General features: G+C 37.6%; 2 protein-coding genes across 3 annotated transcripts; both read left to right on the top strand.

Annotated features, from left to right (window-relative positions):
• The first annotated feature begins 1,465 nt into the window (after window positions 1-1,465).
• On the top strand, window positions 1,466-7,291 carry LOC135732016 (uncharacterized). The gene is made up of 6 exons (XM_065249921.2): window positions 1,466-1,489; window positions 1,852-1,873; window positions 2,737-2,816; window positions 3,872-3,967; window positions 6,356-6,518; window positions 6,604-7,291. Exons 3-5 carry the CDS (start codon window positions 2,739-2,741, stop codon window positions 6,515-6,517), a joined length of 336 nt encoding a protein of 111 aa, XP_065105993.2. The 5' UTR covers window positions 1,466-1,489; window positions 1,852-1,873; window positions 2,737-2,738; the 3' UTR covers window position 6,518; window positions 6,604-7,291.
• An 8,071-nt stretch (window positions 7,292-15,362) lies between these two features.
• On the top strand, window positions 15,363-22,375 carry cenpx (centromere protein X). Of its 2 annotated transcripts, none has more exons than XM_065249919.2 (5): window positions 15,363-15,462; window positions 15,624-15,675; window positions 16,564-16,617; window positions 16,704-16,792; window positions 22,242-22,375. In XM_065249919.2, exons 1-5 carry the CDS (start codon window positions 15,427-15,429, stop codon window positions 22,272-22,274), a joined length of 264 nt encoding a protein of 87 aa, XP_065105991.2. In that variant the 5' UTR covers window positions 15,363-15,426; the 3' UTR covers window positions 22,275-22,375. The 2 variants fall into 2 exon arrangements, with proteins under 2 accessions (XP_065105991.2, XP_065105992.2); XM_065249920.2 differs by having other exon boundaries at window positions 22,227-22,375.
• The last annotated feature ends 428 nt before the right edge of the window (window positions 22,376-22,803 follow it).

Below are 22,803 nucleotides of genomic sequence, written 5' to 3'. Positions count from 1 at the left end.
GCAGCAATACTCATACAGTGTACATGTGAGGGTTTGGTGGCATGAATTCTTTGTATTTTTAGGACAATAAAGGTAAGAAGTCCCTAGTAAAGAAACTGAAGGAGGCCATGGAAACCTGACACGAAGTCAAAGCAATCTCTCTGTCTCTTTATTCCTCACAGTTCTGCTTGATTTATTTCGGTTTGTCCAGATTCTGGATATGTACTTTTTGTATATGAATCTTGAATAACTTTGAGATTTAGATCTAGCTGTTTTTTTTTTGTTTAAGGCATGTGCTGTATGTTGTGGATTCTACTGAAACTGAAGTTTCCTGATAGAGAAACATGATGAGACCTAAAATAATCTGAAAGTTTAAGCATTTGCTTTGTAACTGTGTACATTTTTTAATGAAAGCTGATGGTTTTGTTTATGTTTAACCTTAAGGACTTGTCTAGTTTTGTGTATTGTGAGGTGTGTATTGCAATGATAATGATCATCCTACTGTACTGTGTTTTATCGTCCTTGTTTATGCTGGTGATGATGAATAAAAAAAAATCAACGAGCACTGTTATGCCATTACAAAGTTTTTAGATTTGAGCTCAGACTGAGTTTTGAAACTGTGATTTAGCACGGCATGTAAGGGATAATATACAGGCGCAGGTTGTTATCTCAGAAATAAGCCCTGACAACCTGCTGACTGTATATTATCCCTTACATGCCGTGCTGAATCTCAGTTTCAAAACTCAACTCAGTCTGAGCTCAAATCTAAAACTTTGTAATGGCATAACCTTTTTTACCTCATAAGTAAGGTAAGTAACATTTAATATGTATGTGAAATATTTTATTTGCTCATTTTTAACAAATGCAGACCTTCAGTGAGGAAAACCCATTTACTTTCACTTTTAAGATAAGACAAGACCTTTCAAATGTCACAAACACACTGTTTGGTTTAATCAATTGTAAATATAATTTCATATATGTTTTTAAAAGACATGTTTATATTTAAGTTTGTGTAATACAGTTATTCATGGTAGTTCATGGTGCATTAACTCATTGTAACAGATACAACTTTAGATTTTAAAAATGTATTTGTAAAAGCAAAACTAAAACATCCGGGTTACCGTGTGTTATTGGTTTTGGGCTGTAGTTATCTGAAAAGAAAAAAACCTTGGAGTGTCACGACTGGCCAATCAGGATCAAGCATTTTTGAGAGCTGTGTAATAACATCTACAGAACAAGAAGACCCGACACTGAACAAATGACATATAACATACGCAATGATTTAATGGGTTAACATCTGAAGAGAATCATACAGGAAACAGAAAAGAACAACAAACACAAATGTCATGTAAGAAATGGATTAGAGAGAAAGATGATGGATATGTGGTGTATGTAATCTGATCTTATCTATCTACTGATTCTCTGTGGGAGGAGTCACTCATTCACCTTATAAAAGCAGTACTTTCAACCTGATTCAGTGCACTATCTGTCATTCACTCATCTGATAAAGGTAATGTACTCCACAGCGTGGGTTTGATTATTTCACATTAACATTTCTAATGGATATATTAGTCATTGTTTTGGTGACACTTACGGGTTTATGTTCATTTCAGCTTTTACTAATACATTTTTAAAATCTAAACTTATATCTGTTACCATGAGTTAATGCACCATGAACTAACATAAATAACTGAATTTACATCAACTAATATTAACAAAGATAAATCAATGCTGATAAACTGTATTGTTCATTGTTAGTTCATCCCTGCTGAAAAAAAAACAGTTAAAACAAGCTGGTTTTAGCTGGTCTCCCAGCCTGATCATAGCTGGTTTATCATTCTAGTTTAAGAGGAGTTTTGACCACTTTTTTAGCTGGTCTGGCTGGTTTTAGCTGGTGAGGATGGCTGGTCTTATCTGGTGAGGCTGGTTTGAGCTGGTCTTAGCTGGTTTGATTCCTTATGTGGAGCAAAATTAATATAACTCTGGCATCTGGTCTTGTTTTAAAGAGTCACTTTAGGGGTTTCACAGAAGTGTCTGGAGGTGATTTTTTTTTGTACATATTAATTTTATAAATAAAATTATAAAAATGTAAATATTTCACAAAAGCAATAATGTTAACATGAAGCCATAAGTCTCAAGTAGTTGTGATCCAAATTTTAAGTTAAAATGTGTAAAGGTGTCCACGGTTTGCTGCATACTCTTGTCACAAATGAATAAATTACTGTCACTGCGTTATTAAAGGCAAAAAGGTTTGGAAATATGTCAACTACACACTGGGCTTCCCAACGATATATAGTTTGTCAAGATGGTTTAGGTTTAGAACAGGGTATTAGTGTTACAAATATATAATAACAACTTGGGCCCACCTGTATACCTGTGGCATATTAAAAAGTGTCTCTCACTATGTCATTCCTTTACCAAAATGGTGATGATATGAAATATACACTTTTAGAGCTTTCAAAGGATATATAGTTTGTCGTGATTAAATAAGTGTTCACATGCAAACACTGAAGTAAACGTTGGCGTCCCGCTGGGAAAGCAGCTAAGACCAGCTATTTCCATCTTAAACCAGCCAACCAGTTTAGGCTGGATTAAGCTGTTTTTTTCAGCAGGGGTGTTAGCTTATGCATTTACTAATGCAAACTTTTATCTTTATCCTTTTAAATATCTGTTAAAAGTCAGGCAGTGGTTTTTGTATTTGTATGAATGAAACTTGCTTGAGTCGTTCTTCTGATGTTCGACAGATTTTTTTTTCAGGAATGGAATCCACATGTCGCTTATACATCAGCCTCCCGAAAGAACATGAGGATACTTTTGGAGAAAAATTTGGAGAATGGGTAAACTAACTGTTATTGGGTTAACAGGGGTAAACACCATGGTATACTCACCATACTCTCACTTTACTGTTTATCATAAGTATTGGGAAGTTTATGCCAGTACAGTTACATATTATATATTTGACTGAGGCAGGGCTGGTCACATGACCTGAGGAGGGCAACACATTTATATCAAATTAGCCCAATATCATTACATTCACACATACGGTTAGTCAAAATCAAATTGATTTGAATGACTGACTATTGTTGTCGCTGTGTTTCGCAACTGTACAGATCTGATTTGTGTAACATTTTCTGAAATTGGTTTCTGTGTTATGTGCATGGAGGTGTTTGCAGTGACTATAACACGGATTTTCATGAGATCAGGTTAAAGAGGACATATGGTTGCCCTAGATTAAGGGGTTAGGGCATACCATTTGAACCCATTTCAAGGGTGACACCAGTAGTGTGCATTTGTAAACATGCGCAACGACGTACATCCAAGTGAACAAGACGAAAGGAGAAAGTCAGTGAGGGAAGGATATTAAAAGTGGACTTAAAAAGATCCTATGAGTCTGTAAGGTGTCCTATTTGTCATTTTAGCGGTCAGAATTGTGCCAATAAGCGCCTCCTTTGCACCGCACTGTTGCAGACTCCACACAAGTTACCTACCCAGAAATCCTTGCGATAGACCAAAAGGCCAGAGTGTGACATTTGGGACATTGTTTCAGCAATGACAACTGACGACATGTTTATGTTTTACGTGTGAATGTGACATAAACAAAATGCTGTCAGATCTGATCAGAGCGTTCAAAACAAAATAGATTTACAGAAGAAATGTGATTTGAAGGAGATTTCAAGCACATATGAATGTAGCTTAAAATGAATCTTTAAATATCTGAAGCAATTTTTTACAATTCAAACTTGCTAAATAGGATCGGATTCCTATTGGATATACACAAACATTTGGATTTGGATTCGTAGTCATATGTGTCATGCAAAAATTTCTAGCTTTATCAGAAGTTACTGTAAGCTTAACTTGAAGTTTATTTCATCTGTTATGTTTTTTTTTATAGGACTATGGGATTGTTGTTACAGATTTGAATCCATGTTTGACAGATGTTGATCTTCGTGCCTACTTTCATAGGTTTGGAACAATAACAGAATGTGTTGTAAGTGCAAATTGTGAAACTTTCTATTGCTACATTCACACGGTGCTATAATACGGTTGTCAAACCCGTATTTGAGTCCTTAAGACGGTTCCGTTCACACGCAGTTCGGTTATTTACGGGTTTGACAACCGCATTCCACAACCGGCCTCACAGCCGTAAATTTTCGGGTTTCACAACCGTATTTACAGAAAAGCTGTGGAGTGTGAACGGAATTGCACTGGACAACCAGTTGTCTGGCACGTCATCCAGTGCTCTCTCTGCATGATATGACTGCAAACTAAGCAGCAGGATTGCTCCATAAGGTTAATGAGATATATGTTACCTTCATAGACGCCACAGAGCATATTAAGTTACATTAAATCGCGTGTATCCCAGTAAGTGAGAGCAAAATAATAAATCCTTAAAGTGGACAATATAATGTTCAGTGTAAAATAAAAGGGATAATTCACCCAAAAATAAAACTTTGCTCTTTATTTACTCATCTTTTTCTTCAGTACAGCAATAAAAAAGATATTTTTAGGGATGGACGGATATGGAAATTTTGACCGATACGATAACCGATAACTCTTTATATTTGGGGGCCGATAACCGATATATATATATATATATATATATATATATATATATATATATAAATATATATATATATATATATATATATATATATATATATATATATATATATATATATATAGGCCGATAAATATTCATATTAATTTCACAATGAAAAACTCCCAGACCGCGGACATCTTGTCTTTGCGCTAGACTAGCATACTCTTCTTGAGCCCGCAACACGTGTCATCTTCGTGCTATGTCACAGAAAGCACCAATCAAAACTCCACATGGCCAGCAATGAGCAAGTGAAGTGGTTCAACCAACTGAAATAATCCATCATTTATCGGCTTTCATTTATCGGCCTAATTTTGCTATCAGACCGTTAACCGATAATATTAAAAATAAGCAGTTATATCGTGCATCCCTAGATATTTTGCAGAAAACCCATCTGTGATTCATATATGAATGGAAGTCAACCACCACTTTGAGAGCTCAAAAAGCAACCCAGTCTCACCCCATTTCGTCAATATTTGACGATACTTGACCATTCGTCATATGTTGACGTGAAGGGTATACCTTTCGCGTCATTTTTTGACGAACTGGGGACTTCAATACTATTACGTCCGTTGCATTCTCTTTCCTATTTTATTACCATTTGCGCGTCGGTTTAGGGTTAGATTTACATAATGACATCCCTACCCAAACCTAACTCTAACCCCAACGCCAGCTGACAACTGTTTAATTTCGCGTACACTGTTTAATTTCGCGTACACTGTTTAATTTTGCGTAATCTAACCCTAAACCGACGCGCAAATGGTAATAAAATAGGAAAGAGAATGCAACGGACGTAATAGTATTGAAGTCCCCAGTTCGTCAAAAAATGACGCGAAAGGTATACCCTTCACGTCAACATATGACGAATGGTCAAGTGTCGTCAAATATTGACGAAATGGGGTGAGACTGTGTTACAAAAAGCAGATATATCCAAAACGTTGGTTTTTGCAGGATATTGACCGTTATTTATAAAATTATTAGCGTTAATGCACATCCTTGGAAACATATAAAATGCGCTTTACGTTCCCGCTCTAGGCGGCGCTAAGAGGCTGGTTTTGTCTGCGGTTGGCAAACAATACTCTCAGTGCCACCTACAGAGCGGGAGCGTAAGCGCACTTTCTATGTGACTGCGTTAATAATGCTGTAAATAAAGTTCACTTTCTTGCAAAAACTGATCGATTTGCTTCACAAGACGTCAATATATCACCAGTCATTGGGATTACTTTTGTACTGGATATATCTGCTTTGGTCAAACGTGCAGTTGCTTCATTCATTTTGCAGATTAAAACTTTAAATATGGAACCACCCTTGTTTATTTTTCTCTGCACAATGGTAAGCGTTACACACACGCCAGCTGTTTTTCTTAATTACATAATTAAAGTTTTGTCCATTGTATAATACTTTCGTTTTTATATTTACGTCCGTCACTATGGTTACAGGCACCGCGTTCGAGTAGCATACTGGTTTGAGGTCGTTGCTCGTTAATACAGGCAGTGTTCTATTTGTGTCGTAATGTGCTGTCTGAACAGGACACTTGCAGACTCACACCTGTAAGCAAATACGGTTGTCACTCCCGAATATTTTGTAGTGTGAACGGCTGAACGCACCCTAAAAGTGCTAATTGTTCTGGAATGAATTCTCAAAAAGCCCATATTGTGTTGTTTGGTTGTTCATATTATGATCTTTTACTTCGACAGTTCTCTTATTAATGAACTAAAATATCTTTGACTTTTTTCAAATGATAAAAAAATGTTTGCTTGTCTTTATCTGGATGAACAGATCAATAAAGACGAGTCATCAGGTTGTCCAAAGGGTGTGGGGTTTGTGAGATATTCATCTTCAGATCAGGCTGAAGCACCTCTAACAAATGATTCACACTATCTTGGAGGCTTTCAGGTGAAAATCCGCAAAGTTTGTACACCTAAGATGAATCAAACTTAAAGTAAGCATCATTTTCCAGCGATATGTTTTAATGTGAAATTAGGATTTCTCCAGATTTAACTTAAGAACGTGTTTGTCCTGAACAGTTTACAGGGCTGCTGAATCATCATCATGCACCATCAACCTTCATATGCTGTACAAAGTGTTTGATATCAAACCTTTTTTTCTTGTTTCATTCACAGATTCTGTATATATTAACAATTTAGTGTCAGATTTTTGTACTTAGTTACATTGATATTGCTTTGATATTTTATTATGATTCAATGCCTATGACATGTCCTTTACTTGTTTGCATGAAATGTTTAGTAAATGAATTCTCCCAACACTTTTGAGTTGTCAGATGTGTTTTCTGAGATTAAAAGCACATTAAGAGAGAATTCGATATAATTCATGATCTTTAAGAGAACTAACAATGACAACAGATGTTTCACAGTATATGAGACCAGACAGCATCTAGTGAGGTCATCTGGTAAATTTGAATTAAACCCTTGTTGTGATTCAGTCAATCAGTAAATTAATTGTTGTCATTTAATTTAATGCTGAAGTACAGAGGGAGTTATTTCACCTTCATCTAATTTATTTCTGCCCAGATGTGAAAACTGTGCTATTAGCTTGTCAGAAAAAAAACAAAACAAAGTAATTTTTTGCCATTTTATTTTATTAAACTACTTCTGATGAGTCTTTTCTTATTACAACATGTACAAAATCTGGTTGGCTACAGTGGTCCAGAGTAAGTGCTTCTGTGAAAGACGGCCTGTCATTTAAAGCTGATTTACCTTTATCTTACTCATTAAATATGTTTCTGTTTGCAAGAGTAAATGTTAATTATGTCTTTGTTAAAGCTCCTCTGCATAATTATTTACAGTTACAATGCAAAGCTTTGAAACTAACTAGTAAAGCAAAATTTGCACAGTAGCCTTATATATTTCAAAGGCTGCGTCCAGAGGCGTAATGCCTATACAAACTGGTTTTTTGAGCCAAATGGATTTTGCATGCAACCTCAAAATCAAAGAAGCATCCATTAATCTGTTACTTGTCTTTTAATCTGTTTAATATGCAAAATATTATTAATTCTCTGCTGCATCCTTGTCACTTTCAGAGATTTTTGCCATTTTGATAGTGTTTTGATTGTGTTACATTACTTTATTCTGGCGGCAGCTAGGCGCTGCAGTCAGCGCAGTCTCAGACGTCATCAGCGTCTGAGCGCGCTCATAAGCTCTTTACTGTTGCTGCTGCGTTTCGCTATCTGAGGAATTAAACGTGTAAGAAACGCTCACAAGTCAACATTTCCAAACCCCAGTACGGTGATGTGCAGTTAACCTCCTCTGTATAGAAAATGTATGGTTTAAAATGTGACCGTCTCAACGTTATGTTAGAAGAGATTTTTAGATTCATCTTCTTGGTACAATGCCAACGTTCACCAGAGTTCACGGGGGCGCAGAATCACACATGCTCACATATGAGGTAAAATTGTATGCAAAAATCCGTTCCTCTAATAAATTGATCTAAACATATTTTTTTAATCATTATGAACATTAAACTCAATCACGTGGCTATAGCTTACGTCATTTTCGTTGTTAACACTACTTTATGGATTTAAAATTACATAAATTTTATAGGATATGCAGTTGTTGTGCACAACAACACAAACAAGTCATTACACAAAACGTTAAAAAACAAAACATGCCGTTTCAGATGTATATATGATGCCAATATGTCATTATTCTGATTGAATAGTATTTGATATAAAAGTTAGTTAACACTTTTATTACAGTGCATTGAAAATGCGCTGTACTGTTCTTACTGGGCTTTTTATTATTATGTTGGCTTGAGAAAGCCAACATACTGTTGTTGCACTTAAACTTATTATTATTATTATTATTATTATTATTATTCTTTTTCTTCTGAGACTAAAATTTCTAACTCTAACTCGTCCTAGAGCTTTCAAGCTACAGCCATCAAACTTTGGACAGACTTTCGGTCTGATCTGACGAGGTGTGCTATATCTTTTCTAACTGATGGGACCTTCCGAATTCCTAAACGGGGCGCTGAAACACCCCAAAATTTCCATTGACTTAACATTGAGACAAACTTTGACGGGTCATAGCTGCGAGTGAGAAACTTGTAGAAACTTGTGGCTTACCACATTTAAGGAGGCTGACAGGCTGTGTAAGAACATACCTCACAATGGGGTGTAAGCTGTACCCCTGGGGTGTAAGAGGCCCCCAAAATTTCCCATTGACTTATAATGGGGCAGGAAACATGCCCATAAAAGGGAATAAAAGCGTCCCAGATGGAATATCTTCACTTTAGAGTGTCGTAGAGACATGGGGGTTGGACCGTTTTACTTGTGGCTTGAAGGTTGATCATTATGGGATGCCAATTTTCTCCCTAGCAACCAAACTTAGTACCCTAGCAACGGAATAAACAAAGCCTTATATCTCCGCTTCAGAACATCATAGAGACACGGGGGTTGGACCGTTTTACTTGTGGCTTGAAGGTTGATCATTATGGGATGCCAATTTTCTCCCTAGCAACCAAACTTAGTACCCTAGCAACGGAATAAACAAAGCCTTATATCTCCGCTTCAGAACATCATAGAGACACGGGGGTTGGACCGTTTTACTTGTGGCTTGAAGGTTGATCATTATGGGATGCCAATTTTCTCCCTAGCAACCAAACTTAGTACCCTAGCAACGGAATAAACAAAGCCTTATATCTCCGCTTCAGAACATCATAGAGACAAGGGGGTTGGACCGTTTTACTTGTGGCTTGAAGGTTGATCATTATGGGATGCCAATTTTCTCCCTAGCAACCAAACTTAGTACCCTAGCAACGGAATAAACAAAGCCTTATATCTCCGCTTCAGAACATCATAGAGACACGGGGGTTGGACCGTTTTACTTGTGGCTTGAAGGTTGATCATTATGGGATGCCAATTTTCTCCCTAGCAACCAAACTTAGTACCCTAGCAACGGAATAAACAAAGCCTTATATCTCCGCTTCAGAACATCATAGAGACACGGGGGTTGGACCGTTTTACTTGTGGCTTGAAGGTTGATCATTATGGGATGCCAATTTTCTCCCTAGCAACCAAACTTAGTACCCTAGCAACGGAATAAACAAAGCCTTATATCTCCGCTTCAGAACATCATAGAGACACGGGGGTTGGACCGTTTTACTTGTGCCTTGAAGGTTGATCATTATGGGATGCCAATTTTCTCCCTAGCAACCAAACTTAGTACCCTAGCAACGGAATAAACAAAGCCTTTTACCTCCGCTTCAGAACATCTTAGAGACACGGGGGTTTGACCGTTTTACTTGTGGCTTGAAGGTTGATCATTATGGGATGCCAATATTCTCCCTAGCAACCAAACTTAGTACCCTAGCAACGGAATAAACAAAGCCTTATATCTCCGCTTCAGAACATCATAGAGACACGGGGGTTGGACCGTTTTACTTGTGGCTTGAAGGTTGATCATTATGGGATGCCAATTTTCTCCCTAGCAACCAAACTTAGTACCCTAGCAACGGAATAAACAAAGCCTTATATCTCAGCATCAGAACATCATAGAGACACGGGGGTTGGACCGTTTTACTTGTGGCTTGAAGGTTGATCATTATGGGATGCCAATTTTCTCCCTAGCAACCAAACTTAGTACCCTAGCAACGGAATAAACAAAGCCTTATATCTCCGCTTCAGAACATCATAGAGACACGGGGGTTGGACCGTTTTACTTGTGGCTTGAAGGTTGATCATTATGGGATGCCAATTTTCTCCCTAGCAACCAAACTTAGTACCCTAGCAACGGAATAAACAAAGCCTTATATCTCAGCATCAGAACATCATAGAGACACGGGGGTTGGACCGTTTTACTTGTGGCTTGAAGGTTGATCATTATGGGATGCCAATTTTCTCCCTAGCAACCAAACTTAGTACCCTAGCAACGGAATAAACAAAGCCTTATATCTCAGCATCAGAACATCATAGAGACACGGGGGTTGGACCGTTTTACTTGTGGCTTTAAGTGTGATCATTATGGGATGCCATTTTTCTCCCTAGCAACCAAACTTAGTACCCTAGCAACGGAATAAACAAAGCCTTATTTCTCCGCTTCAGAAGATCATAGAGACACGGGGGTTGGACCGTTTTACTTGTGGCTTGAAGGTTGATCATTATGGGATGCCAATTTTCTCCCTAGCAACCAAACTTAGTACCCTAGCAACGGAATAAACAAAGCCTTATATCTCCGCTTCAGAACATCATAGAGACATGGGGGTTGGACCGTTTTACTTGTGGCTTGAAGGTTGATCATTATGGGATGCCAATTTTCTCCCTAGCAACCAAACTTAGTACCCTAGCAACGGAATAAACAAAGCCTTATATCTCCGCTTCAGAACATCATAGAGACACGGGGGTTGGACCGTTTTACTTGTGGCTTGAAGGTTGATCATTATGCCATTATGCATTGCCAATTTTCTCCCTAGCAACCAAACTTAGTACCCTAGCAACGGAATAAATGTTAGCTTCATTCTAGCTTCATGCTAATCATGTTAGCTTCATGTTAGTTTCATGCTAATCATGCTAGCATCATGCTAGCTTCATGCTAATCATGTTAGCTTCATGCTAGCTTCATACTGATCATGCTAACATCATGCTAGCTTCATGCTAATCATGCTAGCTTCATGCTAATCATGCTAACTTCATGCTAATCATGCTAACAGCCAGATAGCCTACTAAAATAAACTTCTGTCAAACCATTTTAAATGTTCAGGCTACGCTTTTTCAAGCCAACATAAAGTTTGTCCTCAAACTTTAATATCTAGTTATTATTATTATTCTTCCAACCAAATTTCCGCAATTAATACGGCTCGAACCGCTTAACTTAGAAACTTCATTCAAACTCTCAAACGTGCGGACTATTCGGGAATAGTGTGCTATGACTTTTATAAGCGATCGGGGGTACGGTCTTCGCCCCAGGGGCGAAAAAGCAGCCGAAAAATCCCATTGACTTAACATGGAGACAAACTTTGACGAGTCGTAGCTCAGACCTAGAATTTCACAGAAACTTGTGACTTGCCACATTTGAAGAGGCTGGCAGGCTCTGTAAGAACATACCTCACAATGGGGTGTAAGTTGTACCCCTGGGGTGTAAGAGGCCCCCAAATTTCCCCATAGACTTATAATGGGGCAGGAATCATGCCCATATAAGGAAATAAAAACGTCCCAGATGGGATATCTTTGCAGCGCAGTGTCGTAGAGACATGGGGGTGGGCTCATTTTACTCAGGCATCCAATCAGTCCCTTAGGATCCTTATTGAGCTATTAAGCCACGCCCCTAGCAACCATTTTGGGCACCCTAGCAACATTTCCCATAGACTGCCATTATAAAATGCCCAGATGGATATCTTTGCAGCACAGTGTCACAGAGACATGGGGGTGGGCTCATTTTACTCAGGCATCCAATCTGTCTCTCACCATCCTTATTGAGGTATTAAGCCACGCCCCTAGCAACCAGATATGAGCAGCCTAGCAACATAATAAACAAAGCCTTATATCTCTGGATCCGAACATCATAGAGACATGGGGGTTGGGTCTTTGGGTAATATTAGCTTCATGCTAGCTTCATGCTAAGTCATACTAGCTTCATGCTAGTTTCATGCTAGCTTTATGCTAATTTCATAATAAATCTTGCTAACTTGATGCTAAATCATGCTAACTTCATGTTAAATCTTGTTAGCTTCACGCTAAATCATGCTAGCTTCATGCTAATCATGCTAGCATCATCTTAATCATGCTAGCATCATGCTAAATTCATGCTAACTTCATGGTAATCATGCTAACATCATGCTAGCTTCATGCAAATTATGCTAGCTTCATGCTAATCATACTAACATCATGCTAGCTTCATGCTAATCATGCTAACATCATGCTAACTTCATGCTAATCATGCTAACATCATGTTAATCATACTAGCTTCATGCTAATCATGCTAGCATCATGCTAGCTTCGTGCTAATCATGCTATCATCATGCTAGCTTCGTGCTAATCATGCTAGCATCATGCTAGCTTCGTGCTAATCATGCTAGCATCATGCTAGCTTCGTGCTAATCATGCTAGCATCATGCTAGCTTCGTGCTTATCATGCTAGCATCATGCTAGCTTCGTGCTTATCATGTTAGCATCATGCTAGCTTCGTGCTAATCATGCTAACATCATGCTAGCTTCGTGCTAATCATGCTAGCATCATGCTAGCTTCGTGCTAATCATGCTAGCTTCATGCTAGCTTCGTGCTAATCATGCTAGCTTTATGCTAGCTTTGTGCTAATCATGCTAGCTTTATGCTAGCTTTGTGCTAATCATGCTAGCATCATGCTAGCTTCATGCTAATCATGCTAGCTTCGTGCTAATCATGCTAGCTTCATGCTACCTTCGTGTTAATCACGCTAGCATCATGCTAGCATCATGCTAGCTTCGTGCTAATCATGCTAGCTTCATGCTAGCTTCGTGCTAATTATGCTAGCATCATGCTAGCTTTATGCTAATCATGCTAACATCATGCTAGCTTCGTGCTAATCATGCTAGCATCATGCTAGCTTCGTGCTAATCATTCTAGCTTCATGTTAGCTTCATGCTAATCATGCTAACATCATGCTAGCTTCATGCTAATCATGCTAGCATCATGCTAGCTTCATGCTAATCATGCTAGCATCATGTTAGCTTCATGCTAATCATGCTAGCATCATGCTAGCTTCATGTTAATCATGCTAGCTTCATGCTAATCATGCTAGCTTCATGCTAGCTTCATGCTAATCATGCTAGCTTCATGCTAATCATGCTACCATCATGCTAATCATGTTAGCTTCATGCTAGCTTCATGCTAATCATGCTAGCATCATGCTAGCTTCATGCTAATCATGCTAACATCATGCTAGCTTCATGCTAATCATGCTAGCATCATGCTAGCTTAATGCTAATCATGCTAAATCATGTTAACGTCATGTTAGCTTCATGCTAAATCATGTTAGCTTCATGCTAATCATGCTAACATCATGATAGCTTCATGTTAAATCATGCTAGCTTCATGCTAGCTTCATGCTAAATCATGCTAAATCATGTTAACGTCATGTTAGCTTCATGTTAAATCATGTTAGCTTCATGCTAAATCATGTTAGCTTCATGATAAATCATGCTAGCTTCATGATAAATCATGTTAACTTCATGGTAAATCATGTTAACTCATGCTAGCTTCATATTTCATCATGATAACTTTTTTAAATCATGCTAGCTTCACACTAAAACATGTCAACAGCCAGGTAAACTACTAGACTAAGTTTCTTTTACATTTCTGTCAATCAACTTTTTTGCATTTTCATGCACTGGTAATTCCTTGGGAATTGCATTTCTAGTTTTGGATGTTATTGCATGAAGGCTGAGGTGCACAAATTGTTAGAAAATGTAAGTGCTGTGGAAAATACTAAAAGCTCTTTAATATTTCGTTTGATGTCTTTTTATGCACAAATTTCTGTGAGCTGTGCACACTGTGCCCCCTTAAAAAAATTGGTGCATGACGCCCCTGGCTGTGTCTGTATAGCCAACCTGATAAAAACATGGACGGACTGAAGGTTCATTGAAGTGTTGCTGTTCTGCAGTAGATCTGCGTTTGATGTCAGCATGATCACACAAGCACGCCCATATCACTGTACAGCTAGTGATGGGAGAAAAGCTTCGAATCAATTGAACCAATTGCTTCGCAAAATGATTCACTCTTCGAAGCGTTCGAAACAACATACACGCTGTCGACACCTGCTGGTCAAAATGTGTAAAGGCATCGGAATCTAATAATCACCTTCTACAAAATTGCATATTCACAAAAGTCACAGTGTAACGCTTTCAATATAATTTACAAATCATGAAATATCATTAAATATTAGTATTATTCTGGTATGTCAAGTGATTACATAGACCAAATAATATTGTTTTTTAAATTCTCTTAATGTTCCCAAACAATTGTCCTTGGTTTTTTTGTCACTCATTATACAAAAAACTTTAAATGCCACATCCTTACGAAAATTAACCATGATTTTATTGTGGTAAGTGTAGTAACCATGTTTTTTGTGTATTGATTACTATCAGCAAACCTGGTTTTACTATGGCTTTTTTATTGTAGTAAAGCCATGGTTAATTTGACCAGCAAACACAATAGACACTTCATTTTTATTAACGTTCATAAAAATAAAACTCACCCGAAAATTTGTGAAGCATATAGACATTGATTGATGAGTTTATGGGGTGGTTTACCGGACAGGGATTATCTTAAACCTGGACTAGGCCTTAATTTAATTAGGAAATGTAACTAGTTTTAACAAATATGCCTTATTAAAACATTTCTTGTGTGCATTTTGAAGCCAAACAAAGGGCACTGATGTATTTTAAGATATGTCAGCGCAATTGTTTTCAGTTCGGACAGTTCTTACATGTATTTTAGTCTAGGACTAACGTTAGTCTAATCCCTGTCAACTCACCCTAGTGGTGAACCATCGGAAAGGTTTCGAAACCTCACGAAGCAGTGGCCGTTTTTCTATCCGAAGGGTGCTGCCTTCTGAGATCGCAAATGCACAGTATGCACGCTGCATACGTCATTAAGCCTGGTTCATTTAAGTTAAATGAGTAGTACATTCGCAAAGCAGAAGCATATTACAACAATTTACGATAAAGTAAGAATAATAGTCAACTTTATAATTGTTAATATTCTGAAATAAGACAATCTTGATGACGTATGAAGTCTACAAATGCAACCTCCGGAGGCTGCAGCCTTCGGATTGAGCAACGGCCTATGTGCAGCAAACGTTGAAGTCATTTCCGTCAGTGACGTCACGGGAGCCCGGATGACTGAGAGCGTGACAGAATGGAGAGCGCGGCAAATGAGATCGTGTTTAAAAAGGTGCGTTAAGAGATGACATTATAAGAGATTATTATAATTAAAGGTTTCGTGTTTAGATGAAGTTGAAGATCTTCTGGTCATTTGATTGTTTTGACAGACGCTCTTCTTGTTGACCTGATAATGATTTTCAGTGATTAACAGTCGAGTCGTGTCATTTACAGGAAACCATCAGTAAACTTTTGACACTGTTTTTCAAAGAAGACAAAACTAAAGGTGAGGTTTTATTATTTGTCCACACATGTTTGTGTTAAGCTCATGTGTGATCAGTGATGTCAATATTTATAAAAATCTTATCAGTCATTTATAATCAATTTAGTAGTAGGTGGTGATTTTATATTATATATCACATACAGCCATCATATCAACTCTTTATCCTCCTGATATCTGACAGAAGATATAAAAGCTCTCGAAGTTTCATCCTTCAAAACCATCAACACACTTCTTATGCTTGCTTTAGTTCTTATGCAACTTTTAATAACGTATACATTTTGTATACACACACACACACACACACACACACACACACACACACACACAAACATCACAATCATAGCTTCGAAAACATAGGAAAAACTGGCTTTTAAAGCCGTTTCCCGTTTATATTTTATTGTTTTACCATTTCTCTGACCTGAAACTGTCCTCACACCACATTATACGTATAGATGTTTATAAAGGGATATTAGATATGTGACTGTGCTTGTTTAAACTCAGCCCAGCTGAAGTCTTTGGTGTGATTTACTGTTTACTACATAAACTCATCCTGTGTAATGTAAAGAAGATTTAGTGAAAACATAATCTTGATATCTGTAATATTGACTTGAGCGTAAGAACATGCAAATCAATGATAGAAATCAAACTTGGATGATCTTAATCTCATTTTTAGAGAGACAGACAGGATCAGATATTTGCCCATAACGTTATTTGTTGAAGGCTGATGAGTTTTTAACCGATAGTGTTGATATAAAACTACAGATTCTGTGTAAACACATGCTAATACTAATGAATCACAATCAACAAATATAATTATTATGTTAATGTAGGTAAATGTAAGTACTTTAGTTTATTGTGGAAGATAATTGATGAGTTTTAAATCTGTCACAGTCAGTAGTGATGCTGTTATACTGGTGGGTGAGATTCTGAAAGTGTTTGTAGAAGGTAAGATGACTCTCACTGTTCTGCTACAGTTTAATCTAGTTTATTTCTTTCATCTTTATTCATCTGTATTTATGTTTATGTTTCAGAGGCGACACGTCGATCAGTGAAACAGGCCATGAATGAAGACTGTGATACAGTTAATATTGAGCACTATGAAAAGATTTTACCCCAGCTGGTGAGTTTAGTCCACTGACAGATCTTTGATTTCATGCATGATAAAGTTCAGGGCCCGGTTCCCCAAAACGTTCTTATCGCTAAGTAGTTCTTAACCTTTTCCTTAACCTCTCTCTTAACTCTATGGCACGATTCCCGACACGTTCTTACGCTAAGTATATCTTCTGTAAGTCACACTTTCGTAAGGTTGGTCTGGACCATTCGTAAGCTCTCTCTTAGCGTTGTTTGAGCGCAAGACGCTATCGCTGTGCAAATAAAAATAGCATTTCATCACGTTACATTTATAATTTATTTAGAATGATTAAAGATTTGAATTTGTTATACTAAAAAGCAATAATATCATGTATTTTATAATACAATTTATTAAATATTTCATACATGTTACAGTTTGATATTTTTTTTAACATAAGGCTCTCTACTGTTTGTTTTAAAAATGTTATGTTTGCATACATAATAAATATATATTATACATATAATATGATTACTGTAAAAATAATCGACTTACCATTAAGAACAATAACAATACATGACAAAAATGCACACATACATCTCAGTATAAAAACACGACACTGGGGAAACAGACTTCGACAAAACACTGGCCGCGTAACCGTTTAGTCCATGCCATTTTTTTTATTCGGCAAAACTTAAGCCCCTCTGACATTTTGCCTGACGTGGCTATATTAGAAAAATTTTGCCTCCCAAGACAATTCATTATGGCGCTTCTAGATCTTCTCAGACCATATTCTCTCTCTGTTCATTGTAGATAGGTTGCTTTTTATTGAAAACATTAACCAATGGCAAGCAATACCGCATTAAACAGAAGTAACTGCAGCTGCTTGCTGATTGTAAAGTACCTTACCATTAGTATAAAAGTGTATTGCATAATTTTTAAAAGTCGTTAAACCCATGTCAAGAAGCGGCACAAGTGGCACAACGGGATAAGGAGGGTGGAGGATTAGCGAGGGATACCCGGTTCGTTTACCCGTATTACCGACAATTTGATAATTTAATTAATAGTGTATATTTTACTGATAACTTAAACTATGATAAAATAAAAGTTACTGGAATAATTTGAGTAATGTTCCATTTGCATAGAACGTGTTGTCTTTATTAATGCCGTAATGCACCTTCGCGTAAAGTGGAAAATCGATCCCTGAGCGATCGATCGCAAATAATTCAGCACCATCACTTGGGACAGCGCTATTGTTACGTCGAACTTAGAGGCAGCGTGTTAAGAAGCTTCCTAAGAGACACTTCGGGGAACACACTTAGGGACATAAACAACTTTGCTAAGATATATCTTTTTGAGTCTTCTTAGCGCGCTAAGAGTGAACGTTATCGGGGAACCGGGCCCTGGTCTTTCTGCAATACAGTAAATATACGTGAAGAAAAGAACATTGTGTATTTTAATTTGAGCTAGGGCTGGGCGGTATGACGGTATATTCCGTTACCGCGGAATAAAATGTCAGACGTAACAGATTTTTCTATTCCGTCTATTCCGCGGAATGCAAATATGTTGGCGTGGCTAACTCTGCCCTCCAGCATGTTAGACTGACTGTGACGAGAAACATGTAAAATAGTTCACTTATAAAAAATGAACGAGTTATTTGTGTATTTTTTAATAACAAGTGCCAGTGAATCCACCGCGGGTCACGCAGCGAGACTCTTGTCTTGCTGGCTCTCACGCTCTCTCTCTCGCGTGCGCGCTCTCTCTCTCTCTCCTCATGCAGCAGCCGGCCAGTCTCTCGCGTGCAGAGGTCTCTCTAGGCAAGCGCAAGGAGCTGCGCCTGCGACGCCAAATAAAGAGTTCTTCTCGCACATAATGCTAATAGTTGTGAAGTTTTCTGAACTTTAAGCAAGCTAAGACAGAACTCGCGTTTATATCAGTGACACGTGCGCTGCTGTGGCGCCATTTGCTTATACAAACATATTTGATCGGAAAGACGAGAAAGAGATGCAAATGTTAAGGTATAATAGAAAGTAAAGGGCGTCAAGACCTTAAAACAAACTTTATGATCATCACATCATAGCACCTGTCACATTTATAATATCTAGAGCTTCTTCTCTCATATACAGGTATTTATCCTGTCTGTAGGTTTTTGCATATATTTATACCTGTTCATTTGACATATTGCATGTGTTTAATGTAATGTATGCATAAATACAAAATACAATGAAGCCATACTATAGCTTCAATAGTCTATAAAATTAATAACTCAATTAAAAACTAAATTCTGTCTAATCAAGACTTATCTGTTGTTATCTTCTGGACATTTTCACTTTAACATTATTAACTTTAAATTGCTCATATTTTAAAACTGTGGTGAGCATTTAGTCAAAAGCTATAGTGAGTGGTGTATTTCTGTACATTTTTATTATCAAAAAACAATATAAACTGAAAAACATGTATACCGTGAAATATTCCGTTCCGTGAAATAAAATGACTCATTCCGTGAAATAGATTTTTGGCCATTCTGCCCACCCCTAATTTGAGCTCATATTTGCAGTACATTGAGTATTTATATATAATAGTTGTAGATCTTTTATAAGCACAGTGCAAATAAAATGAACAAATGATATTTGGCCTTTATCCTCCTTTTTTTCAACTGTAGATGAGATGTCATAGGACAGATTTTCTTTGAAGAGCAGATTTCGTGGAGATTTTAATAACTCACAAAAAAGCAATGCAAGTTTTTATTTGCTTTTTATTAATTTTCAAGAAGATATTTGATCATGAGCGATTAAAATCCACTTTTCATCAAGTACGCGACAAGTGCAAGTATGCGACAAACTGAGGCACCCCTTTTCCGCTTTCGGCTAGCGCGTGCACGTGTCCACTGAGCTTTCAAAGTGTACTCACCGTGTTCGACACGTACGCAATACAAATAATTTCTTATTCAAATACCAGTCCATCAGGGCATCATCACTGATTTGCAACATTTACAGTACATTAAAAATAAAAGGAAGAAGAGAAGTAAAGTAGCCGATCCACCATTGCAAACAAAGTTTAGAACAAACAACAAGAAAACAAAGAACAGAAATCAAACATTATGGTGACGAACATGCTCCACAGCTTTAACACTCTGGGGTCGACGGTGGCGCGGGCGCCGCAAACTCTTTATTTTTCAATCACTCCGCAAAGAGACTTAAATTACTCTGCTGATTTTTGACATGCAGATATGATTTATACATCATTTCAAACGTTAAAGTGTCTAGTTTTTTTCTGTCCACTCCCAATAAAAACAGAATGTTGTGCTTTTCGCAAAATTAAGAAAATAAACATGATGCACGTTCTGTTCTCTCTCCCTCAGTGAAGTCCTTTCAGAAACGCGTCAGAAAAATAAACTGTAACTTAACGAATACTTGGTGTAGAAACAAAAGATAAATGTCTACATAATGCTTGGAATGTCTCCTTTTAAATGATATAAGTGAAATTGAAAACAGATATTGTCATTCGGTGTAAACTGTATGAGAAGGAGGAGAAGTACCGTATTTCGCCAGTTACCTCATTATCTGTAATGAGATCGGATCGCCACACCCCCGCGCCATTGAAGTGAATGAGCAGAAACATCCATATGCATGACTCGTGCCTCCTGCAGTCAATGGATATGCAATCCACAATCCAGTCTCTCCATTCCTTGTTGTTCCCTCCGATTGCACCAAACATGACATAAATCCTTATTTCCTTGCGTATGTGTGTCAGTATCTCCAGACGCGAGTGTTTTCTTTGTTCTTCCATCAAACAGTTCACGCGATTGGAACACACATACACAAACACGCGAGTCAGGAAACTCGACGCGCTTTTTGGTATTCTTATATAATGCGCGATTCCAAACAGTACAATCCTTATTTAGTTGCGTCTAAGCGCATATCTCCGCACAGCAAGTTTATTAAACACAGGATCACTCGCGTGTGCACACATTCACTGCTTTCATGATCAACACGTGAGGTAATGGCGGCGGCTGCAAACAAACATTGATAAGTTTATCACGCTTGTCCCTTGTTGTGTTTCTACTATAATGATTACAAAAACACAAATAAGAGTCCAGACAACGATAGGCAGTTGTTCTTTTGAGCTTTTTACTGCACAAAAGTAAACCTCTCGCTGGCCAACCAAACACTAACCCTGGGTTGAAGTGTGTTCATTTTACGATGGCCAAACAGTATCTTTACCAGGATTAAGCTACTATGGTTTTTAAAAGGTAACTTATACTTGTGAAATTAATAGAAAATATTTCAATAGAAATATATATAAATATATATAATGTGTGTGTGTGTGTATTTACATTATATTGAAAAGTAAACCTTATCATGGTTTTACTACAGAGAAAGTTATTCCTGTTGAACATCCCCACAAGGCTCATTAGTGGCTCATTATTCAACTCTTTTGTCTCTCAGCTGTCAATCACTGATTATTCAGGAGCTTTCCCGCCTCCATGCATACAGCCTTTCCCAAGCAAAAGTGTCTTAGAAATTGTAAATCAATATCTTGCTTTATGTGAATGAGTAGGCCATATGATTTTCACATCATTTTGAAGAAAAAACTCTAGACTACTAGATCCAGTTTGGAAAGTCTTGGGAAAACATGTTTAGAATGAGTTTTGTGGTGTTATATCAGTGACTTAAAAATTTTGCTTTTTCAAAAACCACGCATAAACATTTTTCTCTCAAAAATACAAACATGTACATACATGTTGATTATATGATATTGTAGCCCAGTTTGTGCTGAACACAGTGTTATGAGACTTTTGCCATTAATATGTTTTTAAGCAACTGAAAAAAGCACAAATGTCAGTGCATGTCAAAGCTTCCCAAGGGCCCTAAAAACCCCTTAGACCCCAGAGGGTTAAAAGAAGGGAAAAGAAGAGAAAACGATAGTTTTTGTAGTGGAGTGTCCTGTCTTTTCTCGCGCATGCGCTGTTGTACGCTTACTGTCCATGCAAATTTGTTACCTTGTAGGACTGCATTTTAAATAGGACCATTAGTATGGCTGTATTAAGGCTCAGTTATGGCAAAATTTTCTTTAAAAAAACAGAACCGTGATAAAAACCATTATTTTTTCCCCCTAAAACAACCATGATATGATATTTTTCCATATTGCCCACCCCTACTCTAAATGTTTATTTTATTTACCCTGTTTTTAATGAATGAAGGAAAACCTGATTGTCATTGTAAAAATCAGCATATAATGAATTTACAGGCGCTGTTTCTGTTGTTGTCAACATATCAAACATATAAAAGTAGAAGATTTACATAGAATAATAGAAGGACAAATCTATTTACGTAGTGTGCATTAAATACAAATCATTGGTCTGCAGCGTGTGATCAAACAGGTGATGTGTTAGGTACTCTGTTGGCGGTTTGTTTTTATTATCTGTGTTTTCAATAATATATCTGATCCATGTCTCTCCTTTAATTTAAAGTTTCTTTCACAGCTTCTTGATTTTTAGCCAGCAGATGGCGACATTACCTTGTTGTACTGAACACGGACATCCCAGACATCTCTGTACAGTGCAGTAATCTCATGTTGTTGATGTTTGTTTGTATTATACGTGTGACGGATGAAATAAAACACTTGTATTTCTTTCTTTGATTTCTTTTGTGTTCTTGTTCTTATGGTAGTAGTGTATAGTGATGTGATTGTTGTAACGTCTGCTGTTATGTCTCTGTATTGCCACCTGTGCTCGACCCGGCAGCAGGTGCTTCCAGTATGCTCGGCCGCGCTCCCCCATCAAAGCCTCTTGAAGCAGTTGGAATTGATTAAAGTAATAAGGGAGGCGGCAAAACCCTTTAGATGATGACAAGGGCAGGAAAATGGAGCACTTCCCCCTCCGGCCACTTTGAAGTTTCCCCTTCCCCTCGATGCCCTGCAGTCGGGTGTAGCCGAAGGTGTCACGGAGGTGAGAGGCCACAGGACAGAATGCGTGCGTGTAGAAAGCGTGTCGGCCTGTTAAAATGACCACACGCATAGTTGTTGGGTTTTAGTGAATAACAAAACGCATTAGAACAGAG

The sequence above is a fragment of the Paramisgurnus dabryanus genome, chromosome 3 (genome assembly GCF_030506205.2).
Source record: "Paramisgurnus dabryanus chromosome 3, PD_genome_1.1, whole genome shotgun sequence".
In the NCBI taxonomy this organism is placed as follows: domain Eukaryota; kingdom Metazoa; phylum Chordata; class Actinopteri; order Cypriniformes; family Cobitidae; genus Paramisgurnus; species Paramisgurnus dabryanus.
Note: the sequence above shows the minus strand (reverse complement) of the source record. Positions and strands in the feature narration are given on the sequence as shown.

Coding starts and splice junctions, on each gene's coding strand:
- cenpx (XM_065249919.2), top strand. CDS start 15,427: ATGGAGAGCGCGGCAAATGAGATCGTGTTTAAAAAG. Junction 15,676..16,563: donor CAAAGAAGACAAAACTAAAG/GTGAGGTTTTAT, acceptor AATCTGTCACAG/TCAGTAGTGATGCTGTTATA. Junction 16,618..16,703: donor TCTGAAAGTGTTTGTAGAAG/GTAAGATGACTC, acceptor TTTATGTTTCAG/AGGCGACACGTCGATCAGTG.
- LOC135732016 (XM_065249921.2), top strand. CDS start 2,739: ATGGAATCCACATGTCGCTTATACATCAGCCTCCCGAAAGAACATGAG. Junction 2,817..3,871: donor GAGAAAAATTTGGAGAATGG/GTAAACTAACTG, acceptor TTTTTTTTATAG/GACTATGGGATTGTTGTTAC. Junction 3,968..6,355: donor GAACAATAACAGAATGTGTT/GTAAGTGCAAAT, acceptor CTGGATGAACAG/ATCAATAAAGACGAGTCATC.